General features: G+C 45.6%; 1 protein-coding gene across 15 annotated transcripts in view; it reads right to left on the reverse strand.

The window, feature by feature from the left end:
- Positions 1–25,962, reverse strand: part of DNM1 (dynamin 1) — a 70,511-nt gene continuing 44,549 nt past the window's right edge. For 2 of the 15 annotated variants that reach the window (XM_075112313.1, XM_075112311.1), the window contains exons 14-23: positions 25,696–25,707; positions 24,338–24,451; positions 13,548–13,657; positions 12,821–12,932; positions 11,574–11,585; positions 10,115–10,285; positions 9,703–9,944; positions 9,089–9,307; positions 5,769–5,805; positions 1,492–1,568 (exon numbers count right to left, since the gene is read on the reverse strand). In XM_075112313.1, coding sequence (XP_074968414.1) covers positions 5,784–5,805; positions 9,089–9,307; positions 9,703–9,944; positions 10,115–10,285; positions 11,574–11,585; positions 12,821–12,932; positions 13,548–13,657; positions 24,338–24,451; positions 25,696–25,707 — 1,014 coding nt within the window. In that variant the 3' untranslated portion in view covers positions 1,492–1,568; positions 5,769–5,783. Of the gene's footprint in view, positions 153–397; positions 1,572–5,768; positions 5,806–9,088; positions 9,308–9,702; positions 9,945–10,114; positions 10,286–11,573; positions 11,586–12,820; positions 12,933–13,547; positions 13,658–24,337; positions 24,452–25,695; positions 25,708–25,962 lie in introns of those variants that run through there. The other 13 variants (XM_075112309.1, XM_075112307.1, XM_075112303.1 and 10 more) reach the window with 10 other exon arrangements.

Raw genomic sequence — 25,962 nt, forward strand, 5'->3', positions numbered from 1 at the left:
CAAACAAAACAAGCCATGTGTGAGATTCGAGTCAGACCACTCCAGGACACAACAGCTAAGAGGCAGGCAAAGAGTCTCAGAGGGAGCAGGCCTACATGTCAAATGGTGGTTTTGGGCTCTCCGGGCGGGAGGGACTGGCCTTACCCGGCCGGCTGGAGTTCAGAGACAAGAAAAACAAAGGAAAAAGGAAAAGGGGAAGGGAAGGAAAAGGGAGGAGAAGTAGTAAAACAATAGTTAAATACAGAAAGGAACTGGCATCAAAATAACAGAGGATCCACAACAGAAATTAAGAGCTATAGCACTGAAATAAAGTAACTGAAATCTGAATCAGGCCTGGTTGAAAGCCTGCAACACAGGTGGCTCATTTAGCTCTAGTAGAGACATGACATCCAAGATGCACAGGGTTGGTATATTTTTAATTCTGAAGTGGTTTTCAGGGTTGTTGTTTTTTGTGTTTTTTTTTTTTTAATACATGTAGCATGAAAAGTAAAACCAAACCTTAAGAAGATGAGTTGCAATCAACAACGGATACAAGTTTCCCCAAACACGTACCATCCACATGCAAGAAGAAAAGGCTACGGAAGAAGTCACCACAGTACCCAAAAAACACTGAAAGATGTGCTTATTCAAAGCAGAAATATTTTCAACAAAACATTACACAGCAAACTCCCTGAAAACATTTGGTTGTCCATTTGCAAGGGGGAAGAAGCGTATCTGTTCCCCTCTCCCTGCTGGATTCGGGAAAGTCAGCCTCATTCAGGAAAATGGTGATGCAAGACGACTGCTGGCAGGAGCCAGTGCATCACCAGCAGGATTTCCCCGGCCCTTTTGGGGAGGTGGGTGTGAGCAGGTCCATGTGCTCCCTGCATGCTGAGGTGTGCATGCTATCTTAGACTTCACTCTAGCAGGACTATGCCGATCCATTGAGTTTCCCCCTTTCTTGATCTCCCTGCCTCACTTCGATATAAGGTTGATTGCACTGTCCCAACAAATTTTTGCACCTTAGACATCAAACTAATACACAGGACATCTAATCTGTTCCTAACAGTGTCACATGTTTTGACAGTATTTCTTCTAAGTCACACTGTTGTCTTAACTACGAGAAAAGAAAATAGCTACAGGTCAGTCCTAGGTGCTACAGCTAACTGATGCAGGCAGGACACTTATCCAGGCTAGACCAGGCAGATGAAATAACTGGACGGACAGCCACTACTTGGACTTAAGGATGTCCCTGCAGCTGATCTCTCCAAGGAGCCTGTGTACTTCAGGGATCCATGCCACTGAATGAAGGCTACTCTACGCTCACAAAGCAATACAGGACGCATGAGTGAAGACGAAGAGCTCAGTCACTAGGCTAGTGTTTTACAACACGCCAGGAAGGGGTGGTGGGAGGCAGAGATGTGGGATGGATGAGGGGAGTGACTGTGGCTGTGGAAGGGAGGGTGGAATGGGGAAGCCGCCAGCCCGGCATTCGTCGCCAGCTGTCTACAGCCTCGAGTTATAAATCTAAGAGGGACGGTTCAGCCGGTCGGATTATGGTAGGTCGAGTAGGTGAGGCGGGGCCCCTTCTGCTGTGAAAAAGCAGAAAACAAAAACAAGAAAACACACACTGTGGTTAGCACAGCAATCGCAGTCACAATCACACATGCTTCTCCACCTCGCCTGAGCCACCAAGAGAATAAAACTTGAGGCACAAACTACTAGAGTGCAACTCCACAAAGTAGACCTCCAGGTTTATATTAGGCCTCACACTGGCCTTTCTGCACAGCACGGATCACCAGTAAAGCAATCTGCTGGACAGCCAGTTTTGCGGCCCCTCTGAAATTTGGAAGTGCAGAGATTTATTGCCAGTGAGTGCACTGGCTCTGGAATGAGAGTTGAGAAGCATGGACAACAGTGAGCTCCTGTATCAAGCACATGACAGTCACACAGCATGGATGGGGTCCTCTGAGACACGCTGCTGTCAGAGGTTCTTGGCTGGTTTGGAGGAGCACCTTCTTCCCCTGCCCTCAAGGCTACTGCAAGCCTGAGATTCCCTATTCCAGTACATGATACTGATCTTTGATGTTAGGGGCAAGCTTGTTGCGTTCAGTTCTCTAGTTCTCGTGCTCAGCAAATACAGCTTCTACTTCCTTCAATAAATGGAACTTTGGCCATTACTACTCCATTCCGTTTCAGCTCTTTTGCTGGTACTTTAGCTAGGTACGTGGGCAGTAACTGAAGCGTTTACTCTCTGCATGGATTAAGTGTTCTAGGATCCCCTTCCTGTAAAGGGCTGGGGAAAAACAAAACCCCAGAAAATACAAGGCAACGCCCCTGTCACCTCTCTTAACTCATTACTTGAAAGACCACTTCAGACTCAGACTACAGGCTTTAAGAAGTGTACAAATATAAACTGTTCTGTAAATCAGTGAGTCCAATGTATGTTTTGCCTCTAAAGCATGCTCCCTGCAGTGTCTGTAACCTAAACAGCATCATGATGGCTTATCGTTATAATTAAATTGTTCAGTACCAAGCCAGAGTAGTTTTACAGTCCAAACTGCCTGAAATGCAAAGACCAAACCCAACAGGATGTAGACCAGGTAGAGAGGAGGTATTTTCACCGATCATACAGAAGCAGGTATTACAGAATCAATGCCTGAACAATCCCGCACTGACAAGCTTTGATTTAGATTACAGAGAATCAAGTGACAGCTGGAAGTTAAGGCCCTCCCCTAACACACAGGCTGAGGGAAGGGAAAGGAAGAAGGGAAGAAGGGCAGAGGAGGATATTTGCACCAGCAGAGCCTTCTGCAGGTAGGGAAGTCTTCATTTTGCACTGACTGCAAGTCTATAATTGTGCTGGTACCAGAGGAGCTATTTATGGGAGTAAGCTCTCTCATCTTAGCAAGTGAACCAGAGCAACTCTACAGTCCTGTTTATTACACCTCAGCAGAATTCATTGCTCCGTATCTATTAAGCCCCAGATCTCAAAACAATTACAATTACTTGTTCCTTGCCTTGGAAAATTATATATAAAAAGATTCAGACACTGAAGCATTTCCAAAGTTATTTCCTTGACTGAATATGTCAATGGGGACTGCAAGACCCCATTGTCAGAATGCCAATCAAATTACTGCTCCTGTACAGTAAATAATGATTGGACTGAGCTAACTTGGAAATTACAACCACCTTGGAAGGCTGCTGAAACAATACCATCTCCCAGAAGCAAAACTTGCAATGAGATGTTACAGCTGGGGCATCTGTGACCCTGAGCTTCATGACACGTGAGATCTGTACATTACCTCTAAAGGGTGCTCATGGTGTAAGTGCAGCCATACCACCCATTCAATGGCTACCACTGTCACTGGAACAGAAACAGCACTTGAATTAAAAGCCTTACAAAACTTCAGCTCAACCTTTAGTGAGATGCTGTTGCATTGCCACATGAAGGCTTTTTAAAATTTATTTAGAAGCTTGAAGGGTTTTTTGCATTTCAGGAGTTTGGACAGGTTGTCCTAAAAGCCTGTGCGTATTTACATGAAAGGATGCTTGAAGTCACTGGACTATGTAATGTGTTCTGGCAAGAGAAGCCACTTGACCCTACCAGAATACACAGGGCTGAAGTACAAGTAATTTTCAGGTAGACGGGCTGCTTTTTTTGTGATGTACTATGATTGATTTTTGCAGACACTTCTCTCAGCACTCAGAGCATCTTAGGTGGAGGAGCTGTCACTTTTTAAAGTTACAGCTTTTGTCTCTGCCCAGGGTTTTCTGGAGACACTTGCAGGATCTGCCTGATAAGGCTGCAGAAGGCTTAAAACTGTTTCCCAGCACAAAAAGGGACACAGAGGTCTCTTAAGCAACACTTACCCCTGAAATGCTGCTTCAGTCTGTCTCACTACATTGCTAGCCAAGCCGTTTTACATCATTGAAAAGTCACTTTCCTCTGTCAGAATAACAAGGAACAAAGTTTTGCTCACAGGGCAGCCTGTGGCAGTCTCCAGTACACAGGAAGACCTAAGTCCTGGCAGGAGCCCTGTTACACTGTTATGTCCCTTGAAGTCAGTCTTTCAAGATATACCCAGACAGAACACTGACCTGGTCATGCCTAGAAACAGACTAATAGAGAGTTCTGTTTATAAGGACCTAACAGAGATGGTAAAACATTACAATTATTTCCTTGTTCTGCAAAAGGTTTTAGGTGGGGTTATTTTGGTGCTGTTTTGATTTTTAGTTTTTTATTTCCTTGGTGCTCTTTATGCCAGTTTAAGAACAGAACGCCCCATAACAGCGAGTCCCAGAATGAGGTACACACAACAGCAAGCCTCCTTCCTGAAGTCGTATGCCAAGATGCATGTTTCTAGGACTGCCAGGGATGTCTGCAGTAGGCAGAGTATTGGAGGAAACTGCTGATTGCTCCAACACCTCTGCAGTATGTCACCAGTGAGGAGGGCTGACGGATGACACCCTCAAAAGACGTCAATCATGAACAATCACTGCATTGGTTTAATGCGATGTGGCACCTCTCAGCTCTAACTGCAGTTACATGCAGCAGTAACAGACACCATCTGCTACAAGATAGGGCCTATCTGTGAACTCCCCTGCCCTGGAACAGGGGCTTGAACTCATGCTATTCTTAAGATAGGACTTGAATACACACTTCTGTAGCTCACTCTGCCACAGCCAGCAGCAAGAAAATCTACAGAAGCTGCTGCTCCACTCCTCTCAGACCTTTCACTTCAAGAAACAAATCCACAGAGAGAAAGGACCCAACACACCCGCACCTGCCTTGTTCTGCCCTATCTACCCCTTTGCCAATAAGGGCTGGAGGTTCCCAGGAAAGAGACTCAGGAGAACTTGCAAGATCTCCCTCTTTACACCCCCACCCCTTAGCATTAACAGGACAATGTAGAGTTGTTGGGCCAGCACAGTACATATGAGTCTGCCCCAATACCCTGCTACTTCACTGAACAAGTACAATGCTGCAAAATGCAGGGAGAGATAGGAAAGGGAAACAGGCAGGAGCTCAGGGCAGAGTGTTTGGGGGGATATGGATCCCTAAACCCTTCCTCTCACAGGGGCAGAGGAGGGAAGACAGTCTGAATGGAAGCAGAAGAGGATCCTAGAAGGTAAAGGGTCAAGTGGCAAACAAGCAGAGGGAGTTCACTTCCGAGGGTGATGATGGGACACAAGGATAACAGGGCACATTCAATGTCAGAGTTACCCTGCTCTCAAACATGGAAGTCCTGACATTAATGGCCCAAGCTCCCCCTGCCTTCCATGAGCACTAGGGACACAGTGAGATGGGGAGCACTTCTGCAGCCAGACATTAGAATATAAGAAGAGGAGTCTGAACTAACAGCTCCCCAAGTCTATATCTCGATCCTACCAGAGCTGACAAACCAAATCAAAACAGATCTCATTCAGCTGATCTCCCAGTCAGTGTGGATATAAGCCAAATGAAAGACACTCACGGTTTAGACCTTGTTGCCAGACCTCATTCCCCCATCCCACATCCTCTGTCTGCAAGTAGAGAAATGGTCCTCTAGTAACCTTCAGTCAGGTACTGAGGCTTTCCCAGCTCCTGCAGCTCAAGCACTGCTCTGTCTCTGATCAGCCAGTTTTCTGTTCAAGACTCCTCCCTTTATGAGATCCTGGCAGAGGTGATTCATTGGACAAGGGACTCTGTTACTAATACAAGAACTAGGCAGCAGAGGTGAGCTGCAGAGCAAATGGAGGATGGGGACACAATGACTCATGCATTGCAGGGAGAGTGCAAAACGTACCGTGGCTGCCAGTCCTCAGGGGTCACTGATAGTGATTCTGAAAGACAACATGAAATCAACATGGCAGTTCAGACAGTTCAAGCAGAGGCCGCACAGACTGTCAGGAAGGTGGAACAGAGACACACGCGCTTGCATAGACACACATTTGCACGTCATCCTCCAGAACATGGCACGTGTGCACTGCTGGGTAGGGCTCCACTCAGCCATGCAGGACTTCACACACAATCACAGCCTCATCTTTGCATACATCCAGAACCCTGTTGTGCACCGGGCTGTGTCAAAAGCCATCTATCTGTTCACACACCTACTGGCCATTTCTCACTCACCTGTCCAGCCAGTCTACTCACACATTCAGGAGGACGTTCTTACCTGCTGAAACAGCAGTACACCTAGGGGTCTCAGACCTACCAGCTGGGCACAGGTAACTTGACTTGTCTCTCACTGAGGATTCCTATCCCCTGACCATATTAAATCCTAGAGTTGAAACAAAGAGCTCAGGAAAGAGGGAGATAACATGCAGTCCTGAGCACAACTCAAAAAGGCAAGAAGCAGGTGAAGAATTCTGTTTTGAAGGTCACAAATCATGAGATCAGCTACTCTGACCTCCTGAATAATTCAAGTCATAAAGCTGTATGAAGTTATGCTTACAGTGATGCTGATCACTTGCATCTTTTTCCTTAGACGTACCAGAGAACCGAGAACCCTATAATGCCTTCAACAGATTTTTCCAATGGTTAAGTCATTCTCACCTAAACTTTATTCCTCCTTTGAGCTTGCCTAAGCTCTTTCCCCTACTGTTTCTAGCAAACCATTTTAAACTGAAGCTACTAAATACCTGAAGAAATATATTCATAGTTTTCTTTCCCAAAGCAAATCCTCCTGCATAGCTCCAATAGGCAGATAGTCCGAATACAGTCCTTCGCCACACACAGATAAGACCTTACATTGTTTGTAACTTTCAGCTCCCAAAGGTATGTATTTGGCAATACAGACTTCCATAGCAGACTGAATAAATGCTAAGTACAGAGGCAGGATGGTAAGTCTTGTTTTAAGTGTACTTAATTATATGCAGGAAAACCTTCCTGCACAAGAAAATGGACCATGTGGTGTTTATACACGAAAGCATGTGTCTATACAGTTATGTTTATAAGAAATAAGTGGAGCAACACTTGTCTAAGTTCATAATCCATAAGATCAGATGCACACACAAACTGGAGGCACAAAAACTGCCAGGCTTCTACACTGGCATCAATGTGCCTACACATGCGTAATACATCCAGCCACCACCATGCACTTCCAGTTCACTACATACCACCAACTCCTACAGCAAAGCCCACTCATACCATATACAAGAGCTTTGTTCCTCACACACATGCACACACAATAGCGTAGCCTGGTTAGAAAGGGAAAAAGATGGGTATTAAAAAGAGCAACAATGGAGATGGCATTCATTCACCCATGGCAGAAGGACCGAGTCCAAGTGCTAGCAGAAGGAACATTCTTATTCTATATACAGGAGAGGAAGAGAAAGAGTCCCTTGTCATTGGAAATTCTCCATTCGTCAGAGGACTCAAATGACAAGCCGGTATCAGGATCCGGAGGAGTCTATGAACAACTGGAAGAATCAGAGAGGGGGATCAGAGAATGAACATCACTTCAGCTTCTGGAATTACATTCTCAACTCCAGATCAGGGTAGTCTGTAGCATGCAATCCAACCTACCACCTCTCCTAAAGCAAGGGATTGCTTGGTTAAGTAAGAAACGTTCTTCCTCTACTCCAGTGCTGCCCTACCTTCCCCTAAACCCTTCTACCTCATGCAAAAAGCAGAAAAGCCATTAAGATAGGCTATGACAGATTTCTTCAAAAAAGGCCAGTTCATTTCAGCCCGTTTGGGGAATCCTATTACGATGATCAGGTATATAGAATATTTTTCATGAGTGAAGAAATGAAACTGAATGAAAGAAGATGTAGACAGAAAGAAGTATACTAAAAACAAAACATAAAAGTAACAGTATATGGAAAAACAGGGTCACAAGAAGCAAGAGTCAAAATACACAGCAAAGCATGCTGACATCCATAGGTGCCACCAGCAGGGCTGCAGTCCCTGGGGCAACACTGAGCACAAGAAGACAAGTTACTGTGGGAGCTGCATCAAGGTGCATAGGGAGGACTGGGGCAGAGGCACCAAGAAAGTAAAACCATTTGCACACACCAGAGTCAGAAACTGGTCTGTAATTCCTTTGGACTCATCCATCTCTGGGCTGGATACAGCCTGGCAGAGGACACTTCCCCTCCAAACAGGCAGTGCCAAGTATGAGCTGGGGCACTATGACAGGAAGAGGACTGAACTGACCTTGCCATACACCATCACTGCCCCTTGGCTGGCTGGGTGCGTTCACAGAAAATGGCAAAGCTTCAGATGACATGTGCCACCGGCACCCGCTGGAAAGGAGGTATTTTCTACAAGGGAAGTGTTCCCTCTGGCATGTGATTGGGGAATTTCTGGATATGTGCATTCATTACTCTGCAATTACCTTCTCTTCCTCACAGGGAGACCAAGTACCCAACCTAAAAGCATTCCCAGTTCCACACTGCCTCCTAAGTCCTGTTCAGGAACACGTGCTTACCTGCACAGGGGATAATCCCTTATTACTATGTTGAAGTGTATTTGAAGTGACTCAACAGGAAAGGAATTAAGTTTCCTAATGGGAGAGCAAAGCTGTGTGATTTGAACCCTTTAGACTGGAAAAGCGTTCAAGTTGATTACAGAAGAACAAAAATGCCTTAAAAAAATCTATTTCCCTGTCAGTGATATTGCAATATCACCTAGCCAAAAAGCATCTGAACAGCTTAATGAAGGTCTCTCCAACTCACCTTGCAGAACTCTGAACCAGGAGAAAAGGGGCAACTTTGGGGAGGCCTATGCAGGGGAGAACTGCCTTGAAAGGTGTACTGTACTCCAGTCCTGTGATTTTTCTGGTGACCACCTCCTAATTGTGAGCAGACGCATTGGTATGATTGCTTTAATAAAGCCCTTGGGCACAATGTCCTCTTCCCCCAACCTTTGCACAGAGATCTGTGCAGAGCAGATGCTGCCCCTCTGTTCCTGAGAGCTGCCTTGGCATTACCTCATCTGTACAATGAGATATGAGTGGACAACGATGCTCCTGCTTATGGACCTAATTCAAATACTCCAAGACTGTACCCACACCATGCACTCCATTCTCCTTCTATGGCCCAGGCAGCCTAAGTACTGCCAGGGCTACTATCCAAAAACTGGGCATATCCCACCTGTGTGGAGTAGCATTTCAGGACTTACCTGGGAACACCAGGAGGAGCACGATTAGGCCGAGAAGGAACCTGAGGTGGGGGCCCAAAGGGATCAGGAGAGGCACCTGGCCTGGAGGGCACGGGGGGGGCACCACCCAGCGTGGACCCACCAGCAGGAGGTGGCCCAGGAGCTGGGCCTCGAGACCCAGGTCTGGCAGGTGGAACGGCGGGAGCTCTCCGCTGTGGTGTGGGGCTGGACGTAGGAGACCTGGCAAGCAAACAGAGAAATTCAACTGCAACAACAGGCCTGCGATCCCTCTGCGTCACCATCAGGTCACCATCATGCTGCCTTCAGAATTTCTTCTTCAGTTTCATGACATACCACCCTTTGGCTTTCAAAAGTCACGCCAGACTTCAGGTTGCCTTCAAAGCCACTTCAGGCCCCATTTAACCCAAGGGTTTAAGCAGCCTCCACATCCTCTGTGAAGATGTAGCTGCCCTGCATAGCTTTCAAGGCCTAGGAGCCTCCCAACACAACTACCCAGAACTCTTCATCCACAGGGAGAAGAGGGGAAGAGGAGGACTCCCTGTCTCAGTAGGAGGCCCCAGCTAGCCACTAAAGAGGCATCAGGCAGCGGGGCTCTCCCCCTGAGCCTCTGGTACCTGCGTCCAGACGGTACGCTCTGCACCTGCAGCCAAGAGTCGTCCACCGGTGGGGGCATAGGAGTGCTGATAGTGCTGGTGTTGATGTCCCCAATGATGTTGAGGGCCTCTTTCAGGGCATGGTACATGCGCAGCATTTCATCACGTCGCTGGGCCTGCTCCGCCGATTCCTCCATCAGTGTATTTTGGTCACCACAGGAGTACAGGTTTGCCAGCAACTCCGAATGGATAAAGTCCTTGGTCTGTAAATGAGCATAAAGGAATTAATTTCCCCCGCCCTTCCCAAAACACTCCATTCTGTCCCCACCTCTTCCTACTTCCAAGCTGCCTTCAGTTTTTCTTCATTCTTTCTCTCCCTATTTTTCCCCCTCCTCTGTCTCCCCACCTCCATTGCCCACAGTGTGATAAGTACATTGTTTATCATGAGGTGCATGATTGTCTTCGGCATGAGGTCTCTGATGGTTTTGTTGACAATTGCCATGTAGGAATCCACCAAGTTCCTGATCGTTTCCACTTGTCTCTCCAGCTGAGGGTCCATGGAGTGCATGAAACTGTCTGATCCATTCTCTTCCGCTTCACTGGCCTGCAGAGAAAAGGGAGACACAGACTGGTTCTTCAAATGTAACAGAATTAGTTTTTCTTGAGAGAGCTAAGAGAAGAAAATAAGGGAACATGCAGGAGGCGCACGCAATAAATAAAACTTATTTAAAACTTACATTTTGAGCTATGATTATCAATGCACAGCTCAGCTTGTACAGACTTCTCTAGCTCAGATCTGAGGAGCTTTAACAATAAAGCTGCTCTCTTAGTAGAAAGTAATTACAAAGGTGAAAGGTAATGGAGACTCCTGATCAGCATTCACAGGTTATAGCTCTAGTGAATACTGAAAGCTGTAATTTTTACTTCTAATGTTTTTAGGTCCATGAAAGGTTCTTCATCTGAGCTGGATTTTCATGCCCTGATTCAGTTTACACCTGAGAATCGCTGACCATGAATTAAGCCTTACAGCCTCTCCCACATACTGCATCTGCATCCTCATTATACAAATGAGAACAGATAGAGGTGAAATAACCGCTCACCTTACTCGATCTATTTGCAGTCTGACTAATCTAGAAAACCTTCCTGTTCTCTAAGTGCAAATCCTGCACCATAAGCCGTAATTATCTTTTCTTTCACACCAAGCAGATGAATCTCTTCCTGTCTGCCTGAAATGCATTGTTTAGCTTTCCAGGTTGGACCTCACAGCCTGTGCTGTTTGACAGCAGGAAATCACCAAGGCTGATCTATTTAGGATCAATTTCAAAGCAGTAAAGCAGGAAAGACTGCTGTCTTTCTCAATACTTATTTAAAAAAAAAAAACAAACAAAACAACAAAACAAAAAACAACAAAAGCAGACTGATTTTATAAAGAAAAGCTTTTCTTTCAAACCATCCCAATCTGAAAGATTTGCAGCAGTGTAGAAAATGTCTTATCTTTTGCTTTGGGGAACAAAATATATGAGAAAGGGCAAGCTCTTTTGTCCATTCGATCTTTTACTGGGAAGATCTTACATAATAAAGGAATGCAAGGTCTCAGTGAGAAACAAAGTAAAGGAAATGGATGTCAAACAGGGCAACTTAAAAAATTAGGGTCAAAAAACTCAAAAATAAGTTTGCACAGAGATTCAGAAGTCATACAAAAAGGGAGAAATAAAAAGAAAAAAGGCAAACTCAAACCAAGAACAGAAACAAACAGCAGCAATCCAACAGAAGGTACAAAGAGGGAGAAGAAGCAAATGCCTCTCAGGAAACCATGACAAAAGGAAAAAACAGGAGAGAACTATCCAGTGAGAGCCCCAGGGCGCAACACAGGCAGAGAGGATCAGACTTACTTTGTCCTTGTCCTGGCAGGCCAGTTTGAGCACATGTGGAAAAAATTAAAACAAAAAGGGACAAAAAAAAAAAGACGACTTTTAGTTGGTCTCAGAATTTGGAGAATATTGTGTAATAGCACTGAACAAGCAAAAGACCAATCCTACTAAAATACATAAATACCTAGATTACCCTGGAAGAGGAACAAGTGAATTGTTTAGCAAACTGAAAATCAAAATAGGACCTTCTGTAAAGGAAGTCACATTGTTAACAACAAAGGGCTATTTACTTACCTACAGTGGCCACTTGTTATTCTTTACATAGGGTTTTGAGACTGCCAACCCAGCAGTCAGTGTTCCTACCTCAAACCACTCAATTTGCACACCAATAGGTGGCACATGTCCTTCATGAGTATGTGTTTAAGAGGCCCAGTCTGGTCCAAAGTCAATTTGACATCATGTCACTGTTACGGTCCAGTCCCTAATCTTTTTTTTTAGTATCACATCAGTTTGTCAGAAATTGCTTTAAGGCAGAAAACAATCTTCAAGTGTAACAGGAATGATTAATGCAATAAGTTTATTAAAAGCAACAAATAAAAACAGATAAGCAATTATCGCTTTTCTAATGGGAAAACTATTTATAACAACTTCCTCTCAGAGAGGAACAGGAAGGCTTTGAACAGGACCATACACCACAATTCTCTAGAACATACTTTTAGAGCAGAGCATAATGCTGACAGCAAGTGTTGTGGGACAAGGCTAAAGGAAGAGATAAGAGGTCTTGCTTAAGTAACATATTAAGGTATCTACCAAGCAAGAGAAAAATTCAAACATCCCTTCCTCACTGGGTGGGGGAAAGAACAGGAAAACTACTAATAAGCCAGGAGGCTCCTAACAAGGCTGTACAGTAAGTGTTACTGAAAAAGAATGGTGACTTTGCTCAGCAGACACATACCACTTAATAGTGAGGTAGTTAAGTGTCCTCCTTATATTGGGAATTTAACGCTCACAAGAGAGCTAAAAGGGTTTATCAAGGCAGACTTTGCCTACTTTATCTCCCCTTTGAAGTGCCAGTTACTTTGCCCCAAGCTTCCTTACAAGAAGAACCAGGACACACAAAAAAATTAAGCTTTTGTTCCAAAATATTCTCAGGTCAGGGAAGAGTCAAAATCTTCATGGACTTACTTTTAACATAAAAGGATGCAGCTCTCCCTTTTTAAGATACACGCTATGTTCCTTCCCATCCCATTATTATGGCTGTAACTTACCCCAACACGCTCTGGGTAGACTCCTGCACGAAGGAAGGAAGCCTTCCAGCTATCCACCTCCTCCTGGGTCTCACAGGCCAGCTCCAGCTGCCGGTAGTCCTTGTAAACATTTCTGAGGAAGACAAACATTTTATTCTCCTCTACCACAAATCAGAGATTTGCCCATATTTCACAAAGATGTCAATGACTAGGAAATTTTAAGGCGGAGAGACTTAGTCCCTTGCTAGTATCCTCATAATATCCCTGCAGAAGGGAAAGGAAATTAAACTTTTTTTTTGAGCAAGTTTGCCTCCAAATCAGTTGTGTGTTTCAACAGGGCCTGAAAGAGATTCTCTTTTCAATCCTGTTCACTGCTGGACTTCTCCAGCCAGCCTGGGTCCCCTATCTCCTATGGCTTTCCCTAGTCACTCACTAAGAACATTGATTATAAATATATACTCCACTCACAGCCAGACCCAGGTAACCATACCGAATAGCTGAAAGCTAACGTCACACTGCAGACCATGCGCTAATGAAAAAAAAAGTACACACCTGTAAGATCGCAAGGAATGAAGTCAGATTTCCTTTAAAAAGTATCTCACTCCTCCAAAAATGGCTGTCCCCAAAGGATACACACATCTTTCCTAGACAGCTATCCCAACACACTCATCTCTACTCCCTCCTACCTAGTGGTACATGAAACCTGTCCCTAGCTTCATAAGCTTGGTGTGTTGAGATGTGAGCATACCTCTGTTCAGTGTTGAAGAGAGCAAAGATGTGTTTGCTGGACATGAACCCCTTCTCAACATCTCGCAGTTTCAGGTTATCCACTGGTAACATATACTTCTTCTCTTTCTCCTGAAAAGGAGATCAGTAATAAGTCGCTCGCTGGTCCAATGAAGCCTCTACCCTGCTAGCATGGAGTTTTCAGTCAGCTATACAGCACCCACACCACCAGGGAGGCATTCTCAACCCAGGTCCTCTGGTCCCTTAAGCCTGTGAGAAAACTGGACCTGTAGAAAGAAGAGTTTGTCCTTCCTGACTGCTTTTGTCATGTGGCCCAAGAACCCTGCCCCATTAACTCCTCCAGGGGCAGGCAGCAGCACAGCACTGTCCCAGTTCCCCAGGTTGTGATCAACATCAAGGTCTTCACTCTTCCCAGCAAGGGGTCAGTCAGCACTAAGACTCTCTGCAGCCACTTGACACCCAGAGCAGGTCTGCCTGGGAAAGGCTCTCAGGACAGCATTAATGGGGGGAAACACTGCTGCTGGTCAGAGACAGAACACAGCAGCTCTTTCAGCTCCACTCTCACCACCTCACTGTTTTACTTTCAATCACCACAAGCCTACACCCAGGTTCAAGAAAAGCCAGGCACATGATAGAGAAGCTGGTTTGACAGTTATGGACTACATCAACTTTAATTCACCTCTTTGGAAAGGCTGACTTTCACTTTATTCACTGTCCTACACTCCATTGGGTACTGTGAACCCTTTAAAAGTATCAAGCAATAATAAATATGCATCAGAAGATCAAAGAGCAGATCTGGCTACAATAATACAGATTACTGTAAGGTTACCTGAAGGCCTCCCATGTGGAAAAAAATTAAATAACTATGCTCATTAATGAAAAATCTCATGCTCTGAATGATTAGAAGTTCAAACAATATGGGCACTTTACTGCTTGGTGAATGTTAAAAGTAAGAGTCTGAAATCCCAGTGACTAGACTCAGAGTTTTAAGGGACCCATTTTTCAGAATAACTGCAACCACAACCCTCCAGTCTGGTTGCTATGTGACATCTCCAGCTAAACACAGAACAAGGCACCCAAAAACCAAACTCAGTTTTGACCCTAGGAATCATCCTTTAAAAAAACAAACAAACAAACAAACTTGATCATAATTTTTACATTTGCATTCAGAAACTACATCAGAAATTATTCTCCCTGCTTAATCTTAAATCTGGATCCACAGCAAATTAACAGAAATGAGTTTGGCTTAAGGTCCCCATTTGGAACATCCTATTCCAGCTGGGTATTATACTCCAACATAACAAGAGAGGGAGCCATCACACTGGTCTCCAAAAGGCAGAATGTGGCTATATCCAAAAATGAATAGAAACAGAGCATACTTTTGTGTGCAGGCGTGCATGTGTGACTGTCCCCTTGTGAGCATCTTGTGTGTTTGTAGACCTTTCTTGGCTGGAAACAACAAAACGTGATGGCTCTCAGGGGAAACAAGAATGGAAAACAAAGATGGTCAGTGGGCAGAGATCCTGGAGATCTAGCTAGAAAAGAGGGGCAGGGCAGGGCAGCAGTTAAGGATGACAAAGCTGCTGAGCTCAAACACCCAGAGGATGACAAGCCCCTCCTAATGTCCTTTTAAGTTTCAGTTAAATTGGCTTGACTTTTCTAAGGATACCAGACACTACAGAGTTTAGACATGCCCCAAAGATCAAACTATACCAGTCCATTACAAAATTTATGCAACAAAAATATCCCAGAAGCCAGCATCTAGAAAACAGAAGAGAGCGCTTGGTAGCTGCCAAAGCCTCCATTCTTTCCCACCAAAGATGCCATGCTATGAAAGCATGAGAGCTCTTCCAAGCAAGTTCCCCTGGAATTTTTAATATTGTTGATCAGCCTAGATTAGAGGTGGGCAAGCATTTTTATGCTGGGACATGTGTCAACTAGGTACTGGTCTCAGAGCCACACAGACCACTTCAGGTTCTGGAAGCCAAACATAACTTCTAGCTTTCTATTACTTTTAGTTATTACTCTGCCAGATTAGGTTGCACTAGTGACCTAGAAGTGAAGTACACCAACTGCTAAGTCTCTATGCAAGACAGACCATCCCCACTGCAGTCTCACTTAAACTAGAACTCCCTGCATCCATCCCACAGAGTCTCTGGGTGAGTCAAAAAATAATCGATGTTAAAGCTGTCTGAGAAAAATAGTTCTCCTGCATTAGAACCACATCACTCCATAGAAATTTAGCAATGGAGTCATTCTTCAGGAAAAAAGTAAAAATGTAAGGGAATCCCGTAACCTAGCTATGAAAGTACATGCTCTTTGCCAGAGTTTCGACTTTCCCCCTTCCAAGCTCTTGCATAAAGACTGCTGCATGATCAAGACATTACTGTCTCTGCATGCTGGTCTTTCCATACACCGGAGGAAAGACACATATATCTGTCCACCAGCATAAAATCTCAGTTCCCTGACTCTGAGGTAGCAAAAGCAATCAAATGGAAGACACTGGTGTAAGGCAACAAACCCCCAACCTAGGCATGGTGCAGGGAACGCATGCTGCAAGGAGCCCCTGCTGGTCCCCATCTCCCTACACCTCCCCCCTCTCAGTCCCCCACTTCAGTCTTTCCAGCTTCTCAGTTTTCAACGCAGCCTGTTTTATATCAACACTCTGACTTCATTTCCTGAATGCAGAGACAGGAAAGCGTGGAACGAGCTGCCAAGGGCTGAGCCTCTCAAAACTTTGGCTGAGCCCTCTGTCCATATGTTAGCAATCTGGCACTATGTGCTATGGCTGAATAGCATCCTGGCCAAGAGGGGAAAAGGCCTTCCCTCTCTAGCTTTCCAGACTTGGAGGAAGGGGGAGGAGAAGGAAGAGCCAGCATACATCAAAATGAGAAAGTAGTTTGTGAAATACTGTATTCAAAGCCCTCAATCTGATCCCAAGAGGCCTATGTTGCTCATAAGATAACTCCCCTCATCTATAAGAGGGAAAAAGAAAAAGAGGCAAAACTCTCTCAGCAGCAGACTATGTTATGTAAAATGTGCGCATTGGCTGCAAATTAATCTTTAGAGCCATGAGGCCAAGGAGAGGTAGTGAAGTGGCAGAAGCACTCAGACTAGCCATACAAAACAGAACACAGATGCTTAATGTTGGCTAGGGAATGTTGCAGGCATGGGGCTAGCTACCCCTAATCAGGGCTGTTGCTCCCAATGGGAATCACACTGCTTGCATGGAGAACTGCAGAAAGAGATGACTGCAAGCTACTTGCACAGGCAGGATAAGTGCCAGAGGATTATTCTCCCACCCCCAACATAGTGCAGATACAGCCATATGGCTCTGTACTTTGCATCTACCAAAGAAAGAAATATACATGGCCAGGAAGGAGACCAGGATCTGTTAGCCATTCAAATTATGGGGTGTGAAGCACAATAGCTGCAGGTAAAAAGGGATGCTGCAGTTGCAGCCTAATGTTGCAACGTCCTTATCATGGCTACACACCTCTTTATTGCAGCTAAATTCTAGAGGTTGGATTTGGCCAGAGTCAACAGTGGTTTGCACTATCATCTGAATTATCTGTTGCTATCCTGTAGGTAATAACCTACAAGAAGTTCACAAAATTCAGCAGGCAACAAGCCAGCCTGACTCAAAGCATTTCCCCTATTCAACTGGGCTGCCTCAATAGCAAGTTAAATTTTCCTAGTCTTGGATACATGTGAAATGAAGCTGACAGATGCATGTGTGGGCTCCCCTAAGGTTGGAAATTGGCACTCGCAGTACAAGAATGTAATTGGCAGAATTATCAGGTCTCAGTTTGCATTTGGCGCACAAATAAACTAATTAAAGGTTTCCCTGTAGCTGTTATGACAAACACCTTTTGCACAGAGACAAGGGTCTGTGGATATGGGAGAAAGAGCATTGCCATTGTTTTAATTGGTGGCCGTGTGAAATTAGGAGAACTTAATCTTACTTGAACCTCTTAATCTACTTTACCTCTTACAAGAAGTAAAGCACTACGGGTAAACAAACCTGCCCCAGAGATGACTGGAGTTTCAATCAAATAATTTGTCAGACATGCACAGCATTTTGGGAACTCCTGTAATAGACCTCTCTTCAAATAGAAAAACATTAACATCAAAATTGGTAATAAACACGCTGCATGAATACATATACACTACAAGATTCTTAGGAAGAAGTCTCTGAAAGAGCCTGGAGTATTTGAAGTCAAGTTAGCTGAGCATTTGAAGTTGAACCACCATCCCACCCCCTCAAACAACATTACCAACTGTTTTCTGCTTCTTGTCTTTGCAAAGAAAATGCATGTTAGAAGAGCTGAATTTTTGAGCTGTGATTCTTCCAGGAAGCCCTACTCACCCCACAACAGACATGCATCTCGAGACCATCTTGCCAAAACACAGCCCAGCTGTATCACTTTTTACCCTCAGAGAATAATTTACTGGACACTGATCACTGCTCCAAGCTGCAAAGCATCTGTAATGGCTTGTTTACATCAGAAAGCTGCATTGTTTTAAGTTAAACAACACATCCTAAGATTTTAAGCTGATTTAGTTCAAAAGCTCTGTAGACACTAGGCCTGGACTCACATGATTAATTACAACTATTACTGTTGGCTTAGTAAGCACAGCAGTGGTAATCAACTTACCTGTCCAAAAGTAAAGAATTTCAAATCAGCTGAAATAATGTGCAGATTTAAACATGCCGCTAAATGCAACCCTATGAAGCCATCAGGAGGTGTATGAGAAAGCACCAGCAGAAACCAAGTAGCTTAAGAGAGGCTACAATGCCCAAAACTCCACTATCGTGACCTCTCTAAGCACACAGCAATGCCCACCAGGGACAAGCACGCATGTCTTCCTACACTTGTCCCTGGTGCCAGGACAGGGATGAATCGTCCAAGTATTTCACTTGCTTTGATGAGGCAAAGTGGAACACATGCAAAGTGTTGCATACCTCTGAGAAAAGGAGAGGGTTGGTTACCCTTCCCCAGTTAGAGCCAAAGTGTGAGTTCTGGGTATTCCTATTTTTGACCACAAAACTTAACTGTCCACCAGCAGGCACACAAGAGAAGGGGATCCTGGAAAGAAGACATGCAGTGTACATAAAGCCCTCTTTATCCCTACAGCACCAGGGAGAGAGGGAGCAAACCACACAGACTAGGGCTAACATCTGGAATCATTACATGGGAGCCAAGCACCACAGAAAGCAATAGCATTCCTCAAGTTTCCACACAGGGTAGGGAACCTTCCTTTCCCCTGCGCAACCCCATCCGTCAGCCTTCCCAGCAGCCAGCAAGCTCCTCCCTCGAGTCTAGTTAGCTTTCTACTGCCACGTCAATTGAGGCAGAAGGACAGAAGGGAAGCAAGAAGGGAGGGAGCAAAAACCAGAAGAGGGAGGGAGGGAGGCTCAGCAATGCCAGGCATAGCGGGGGGAGAAAAAGAGGGGATGAGGATTGCTCCTGCAGTAGCCAGAGGTGATCTGCAAAGGCAACTGGCCAAGGTGGGTCAAAGGACCCTATTGAGGACTTGGAAGCAAAGGCTGGTCCTGTTTGAGCTTTGCTCCGGACCCCAGGCAAAGGGTTGATCTACAGGACAGAACTGGGCAGGAGATGAGGGTGCATGGGGCCTGAGAGTCCTCCCACACAGCTCCATGAGGAAGAAAAGGAGTTGAATGAAGCAAGAAGTTCTGCACACCTGGGCAACAGCCAAAACTTCACAGCGTTTCCTCCCCAAACAGCAGTAATTGATTTTTTTTTCCTCCCCTTCTTTCTAAAAAGGTGCAGCATACCCCAGGTGGAAACCAGGTACCAGCTTGACAGCAGCACTGGAAGAGGAAGGAGCTTGGAAGTTTGCTCCAAATTGGAAACATGCAGACAGCAACATTTCTTCTTCCCAGCTGCCAGAGGAGGATTTTTCTTCAGTCAGGACTTGGACTTACTTTTACCTCATCTCTGCCCTTAAAACCCCATCCCAAAAGCAGGGAGGGGAAAGGACTAAGGAGCTGCTGATAGCCGGAGAGCAGATCACAGAGGCTCCACTCCGTCTGCCCAGTGTTCAGACTACCTGTTCAGGACTACGAGATTGTACAGTAGTCTGCACATTGGTTAGGCTGTGCTGGGATACACCACACACTGCCAGTGCTGCACAGGGACGGCAACACCTGCATGGCAGAGGGACATGCTTGGAGAGGGTGGGCTGTGGGGATAGCTGCATGCAAAATTCATTCGTCCCTCAGCCTGGGAGGATATAACCCTTTGGAGCCATGCTTGATACTCACACTTTTACCTGCTTGTTCACCAGCCTACTCACAACCCTCTTATTCCTCCTCCATTTCTTTTATCTCCTTCTTAGCCATTATTTCTTTCAGCTTCATGCACTTGTCCCAGGTATGGCTGTGTTCAGGATGGCTTGTGTTGCACATGCTAAACTTTGCCATAAAATGAAGAGATAGACACATGGGCCTGGCAGAGTTACAACCACACTGTACTCTGCCACCTGAGAAGGCAGGATCAAGCAGAGAAAGGTGACTGGAGAAAGAGGATTTCATATCAAAGAATGCTGGTCATTAATAAAGAAAATCCCACAAAGGATTGAAAGGTGGAGGTTTGGATACTCTGGAAGTTGTGTTTGCTTTGATGTTTGTCTGGAAGAGAAAGAAGAGAAATAGTGAGTGAAAGAATATATGAGGACTGATTAAGACTGAGATATTATCCATGAGAAAGCGCGTACTTATGAAAAGAGATGAGTGAATGAATGAAAGAGCTCCACAGAAGATTTAAAGAGAAGGAATAGCCTCCAGTGAGCGCCTGAGAGCAGTGTGAAAGCAGAAGAGGAAGAACCTCAGAGCAGACCTGCTCCTACAGTCTTTAATGAAGCTGGGTAGAAAAACCTGGCTGCAATTGGACCCATCACAGCAAGTTTCTGATGACTCGTGGGCATCAGAGCAAAGACAAAAGGATTTCTACCAGCTGAGCTGTGCCTCAAGGACATAGACTGTCAGGGGGGTGAGGGGTGGAGCAGGAGGGAAGAGTGCATGTGTAGTGGGGGAACAATCTCAGTACTGATTAATGTATTTATTTTTAAACTAGAGTTGGTTACAAGACATTGACAGGTACAGAATAAGATGTTATCTAGTGACTGTCAATAAGGTCAAGTGTCCCCCCGAACAGGAGAGAGTACCTTTGTACTTTGAGCAAGAGAAAAAGGCATGAAGATGGAGAAGGAGCTCAAGCACAACTGATGCAGCAGGAATCAACATAATGCATAAAGACTATGAAGCACAGAAGTACCTAAAACTCTGTGTCCACCTCTCCTGTACACACACAGGACTGAAATGCACTGACATTGCATGCAACACAAATACTTTCACACAGCAAATAAGGCCATAGTCTTCTAATGTAGTCACATGTTCTTAAAGCCCAAAATTTCTAGTACATGATTTACCTGAGTGAGGACAGAAGGTCCCATCTGTATTGCACATTCACACAAATTGCCAAAGGAAACAGCAGAGAGATCCATCTACCCAGCTGTGCAAACACTCCGGCACACAGTGGCACACAGTCACAGGCACTCCAGAAGAACCAGTCACCCTTGCAGAGCTGGGAGCACAGGGGTCCCCTCCAGCACGCACTAAGCTTTACTAATAGGAACCACTGAGCACAGTGTTCACTGGATCTTGCCTATAAGGTCCCATCACCAGCAGCTCCAGCCCAGCTCAGAGACCCTCTTTTGCAGCAGGAAGGAAAGGCCTGCAGAGAAGTGAGCACTGTGCATTTCGTAAGGGACTCAGGCAGAAGGGCTATTCAAATCAAGTTCTTGTATTGTGTCCACTATGGTGCTCACTGAGCAGTTAAGACAGTGTGCTGTGCTGCTGCTCCAGCCCTGAGGACACTGTGGCCTCCCTGAGCAAGGAAATCTCACTCTATATTGCCAGCAGCTAGACCAGGCTCCTCCCCACCTCTCCCTCCCACCACTGGCCTGCAGCATAGTCCCACAGGGTTCTGGAGGTGCAGGTACTTCAGAATGGTCTCCAGGACCTGGGAGGCCAACTTTCTGTGGGGCCGCTCTCCATGGGGCCAGTGTTTGACTCATTGAAAGGAGACAGGAAGAAAAACAGAGAGTCCAGGAGCACACACACATGCTCTTGGCAGCAAGGCAGAGCAGGGAGCCAACTTTCCACCCCCGCCTGGCCTGCTCTTTCCTTCCCCTCCCATTCCTCAGCACACTCCTTCAGGCCCCTCCAGAGCATCAACAGCCACATATCCCTGCTAACATATAATGCTGGGCCCTTTAAGACATTTTAAGTTTCAGTTCCTTTCTTGAGGGGCAGAGAAAAAACAAGCCAGCATTGCGGAAAGACTGGTATTTCACTAATGGGGTCCAGATGTCTTCGTTCTGCAGACTCTGGGTCCTGGCTTGCAAGACAGGGCAGGGAAAAGCTGTGCCCTCACTCCCCCCAGCTCCAGAAGTGCTAGCCTAGTCTTCACCATGACCCCACTGCGCACCCTCTCACCCTGCTCCTTCCCCCTCCACCACCCACAGCTCTACCACCAGTATTTCCATCTGCACAAGACAGATTCAGCTCCCTCCTTGTTCCCTCTGGACAGCTGCCAGAACACAGGGGAACTGGGACAAGGGAGCCCACAGAAGCGCAGGGTGGGGCAGACAAAGCCTCCTCCTTCATCCCAGAGCTTGAGTGAAGAAAGATTATGGTGTACAACCTTTAAATACACAGGAGAACATTTCAGGAACTGTAGAGGACACGAGTCCTCCTGAATTGGTGGAGGAGAGCTCTGAGACAGACATGCAAAGATAACCATCTGACAGAGGAGCATGCACTGCAGACAGCTCTTCAGGATGGAGCCTGCTCCATGCAGGACTGAGGTTTGGGATGGGAATCCCCATGCTCAAGGCTCTCCAAATGCACCAACTTTTAGCCTGACTCAACTGTGGAGTCCAGGTGGAAGTTGCTGCCTTTCTCCACCACAACAGCCAGTGCCTGAGGAGTTGAACTTGGGGAGGAAGCAAATAGAAATATGCTTCCCTTGCTCTGCTGCTCCCACTCAGCTGAAGACAGAGGGTCCTTTCTCAGAGGCTGCTCAGGCCTCGTCAGCACTGGGTCTCCTGTGTTTAAGGGACCAAGGCTGGCAGGGAGCTGCTTTCATTAGCCAGCTCTACCTCTTGCTATGCAGAGGGGAAACTGTACAGACCTCCAGTTACTATTGACCCCCAAGGCCACCCTCCCTCAGGAGGGAAGGGAGGTCTCATCCCCATCCCAGGCAACTGGAATCTATCAACAGTTTACACATCCCCACTGTAGCCCTCCCTCCCACTCCCTGGGGAAGAACAGTGAGTTCTGGTCATCTCCAATACAGATGTAGCAGCTGGCTTTGATTAAACTACTTGATTTTTATAACCACTCGACCTGCATATGCAACCTAGAGGAAAGTGAAGCCTCCCCAAGCAACTCTGAATACAAAGGTCAGGGGTCTTATAGCAGAGACACATTGATTTAGCAAAAGACATTTCAATGCCTGATTCTTTAATTAGGAAATTGCTGCCTGCTCATCCATAGCAGCACTGCAGCAGTCTCCACGCAGAAAGTGATATTTAGAGGCTGATTCATCACTGTATTTGTCATCATTTCCACCTGCCAAGAATGAAAAAGACCCACTAATACCAACTAGACAGGAATCCAAGCCTTGCTGTGGCTCCCAGGCACACTACTGCGCGCCTTCAGAACACCTGAGGGACACAAACCACAGTAAGGAGCAGAGCAGTTTCTTTATTTGCAGTTAGAAACCCTGATCAACTCAGAATGCATGACTACATAATACCAGGCATTTTTCATCCCCAGGACATTGAGCAGGGCTAACCTTTTTGATCATGTCCTTACCAAAACCATCCAGTTATTCTTTTTCTTTTCAAAGAAGTCAGAAAAGACAATTATCTACCTTTGTCTTGCACAGGAAGCAGCACACTGTTAACAATGATAATTTCAGCTGGGACAATTCTGTCTGCTTATATCATTTCCCACTGAAGCAGAAAGATACCACACCACAGTGCCAGAATTCCTATGATTCAAAGATTTTCAAGCAACTCTACAGAGTAGGTCCATGTTCCTATCAGTGACACTCCACACATCACTGTACTTTTGATCAGCAGCACTCTAACCATTCACGATTCAAACAATTTTACAGATACGTTAACTGACATATTCAATATAGAAACATTAAAAAAGACGTACCTGCTTTGCAGATTTAAAAATTGAGTTATGGAGAGGTTAAGTAATTTATCAGAAGCCAGCATCCGAACTGCAGCTTCAGCTCCACCGCTCCGGTTGCTATGCTTAGCAAGGAGATAGCTTTTTTTCTTGTGACAGAGAGATACATGAATGCCTCTGCAATACTCCTTGAGAAACTCATCATGGCTGCCCCACAAACACCAAAAAGTCCAAGCCTTGGAACTAACCCATCGCACCCTTGATCACAGCTGCCACAGCAAGACAAAAGTTAAATTAATTCCAAGTGTCTGTCAACTTTCCACTGAGCCAGGGCTTCAAGCACAGATGTTACTCCTTGTGTGTCAAAAAAGCCACATCCACATCAATTCAGAAGTACTCAGTAGTGCTGAGACCACAGGGAACCCAGCCCAAGGCTGTTTCAGCTCTGTTACAAGCTGCAGACAGTACTCAGAAGATACATCTGTAACACCCAGTGAACTGAAGGCCTTATCCTCATCAGATGCCTGAGACTCAAGTTGCAGAGTTGAGCTACTCACCTCATCATCCTTGTACCAGGAGAGGTTCTCCGCTGTCAGGACAAACCAATACTCCTTGGAGCCACCCTTCATGATCCCAATGTTGTTGATGGTGAGCCAGCCCTTTCGGATGACCTAAGGGAGTGGAAGCAGTGAGCATTAACAAGGGCCCTAAAAGCCTGGCCTTAGGCGACAGAGGAAAGATCAGAGGGTAACCCTACACACAGAGTAGTATGGAAAGACAAGGAACACCATGCTCTCTGCTGCTGCCAGAAGAGCCCCCCATTCAACTGGCCAGTGAGGGTCTTTGCCTCAAAAGGGCCAGGAATAGTACAAAAAGGACGCAGGAAGGAACCTAACAGTGCTGTGCATTATACCCTCTGCCAAGGGGAAAGAGACACAGGAAGAACTTCATTAAGAGTGCCTCAGACACTGGCACAGCCTACAAGCACCAGATCACAGCAATACACCCAGAAAAAGCCGTGCCTAGAGAAAACCAGGACACCAGCACATCTTTCAGCACATTGCATATGTGGAGTGCTTCACCCAACTCAGGGGTGGAAGGAACCAGTTCAGGAAGAGACGGGCAAGCAACCCAGAAAGACTTGAGTTTACTAAAAAGGAGACACTAAGCATAACAGAACAAAATGGTGCATCTGGAATTAGTACTCTGGACTTCAGCATACCCAGGTATTTGAGTAGTCATATTAATTTAGGGCAAAACAAGTTCCTTTAAATTTAGTCTGTAAAACAGCCAGGCTCTTACTCTCTAGGGAGCTCCAGTTCACCAAGTGCTGGTTTAGAGCCTCACACATGCAGTAATCAAATGCAGGTATGCGTCAGCTTAAATGCATTAGCTTTTATATGTATTACTGCACTGCATTATATGTGTGTACCTTGTTGTATGGATGTGCTTGCTGAAAACGACCTGGCATTGAAAAACCATGCGACTGCACTGCATATTAGTAAGTTGCACTGTGTCAGCAGCCTACCACAGAGGTACACAATTCTTTTAATTGTCAATTTACCCTATAAAGGTAAACACAGGAGCATTGATTGGATCGTCATCTCATGCCTACTGTTAAGCTTGAGATAGTCCTATTCTCTCTATGGACAGGAGGGGGCAGTGAAACTAAACCACACATCCTTGGATTACTGCTTTTTATCTCCACCCACTCACAAGATGTACCAGCAGTTCTGAATTTTTGCTCAACATACTACCTTTTCACCTCATTTCTGCTTCACCTGTGTTTAGTGCCAGCTGCCCTCCTCTCCCCATTCAGCAGCAGAGGGAATAATTAGTCTATGCACTGTTCTTGCCTTCCCAGATGCAACATTAATGTTCATTAGCACACCCTGCTGAGTGGCCTTCTACTCACCAGGATCTCATCCTGCAAAGGGGAACCATAGCAACAGCAGCAGAGCAGAGAGCAGGAGAGGAGCAAAGAGAGGAGAGATTGTTACTAGGAAAGCTGGAGCAGGAGAAGAGAGGCTCAAAAATAACGTAAAATAAATTGGAAGCTGGTACCAAATCTTTTACCCCAGGTGTTAACAAAAGCAACCCCCATTCCAAAATAAAGTCTGCTAACAGGAAAGCCAAAGCGCTTTGCAGGTAGATCCAGAGTTTGCCCTTTGCACTCTTTTAT

The sequence above is a fragment of the Phalacrocorax aristotelis genome, chromosome 17, assembly GCF_949628215.1.
Source record: "Phalacrocorax aristotelis chromosome 17, bGulAri2.1, whole genome shotgun sequence".
Lineage (NCBI taxonomy): Eukaryota > Metazoa > Chordata > Aves > Suliformes > Phalacrocoracidae > Phalacrocorax > Phalacrocorax aristotelis.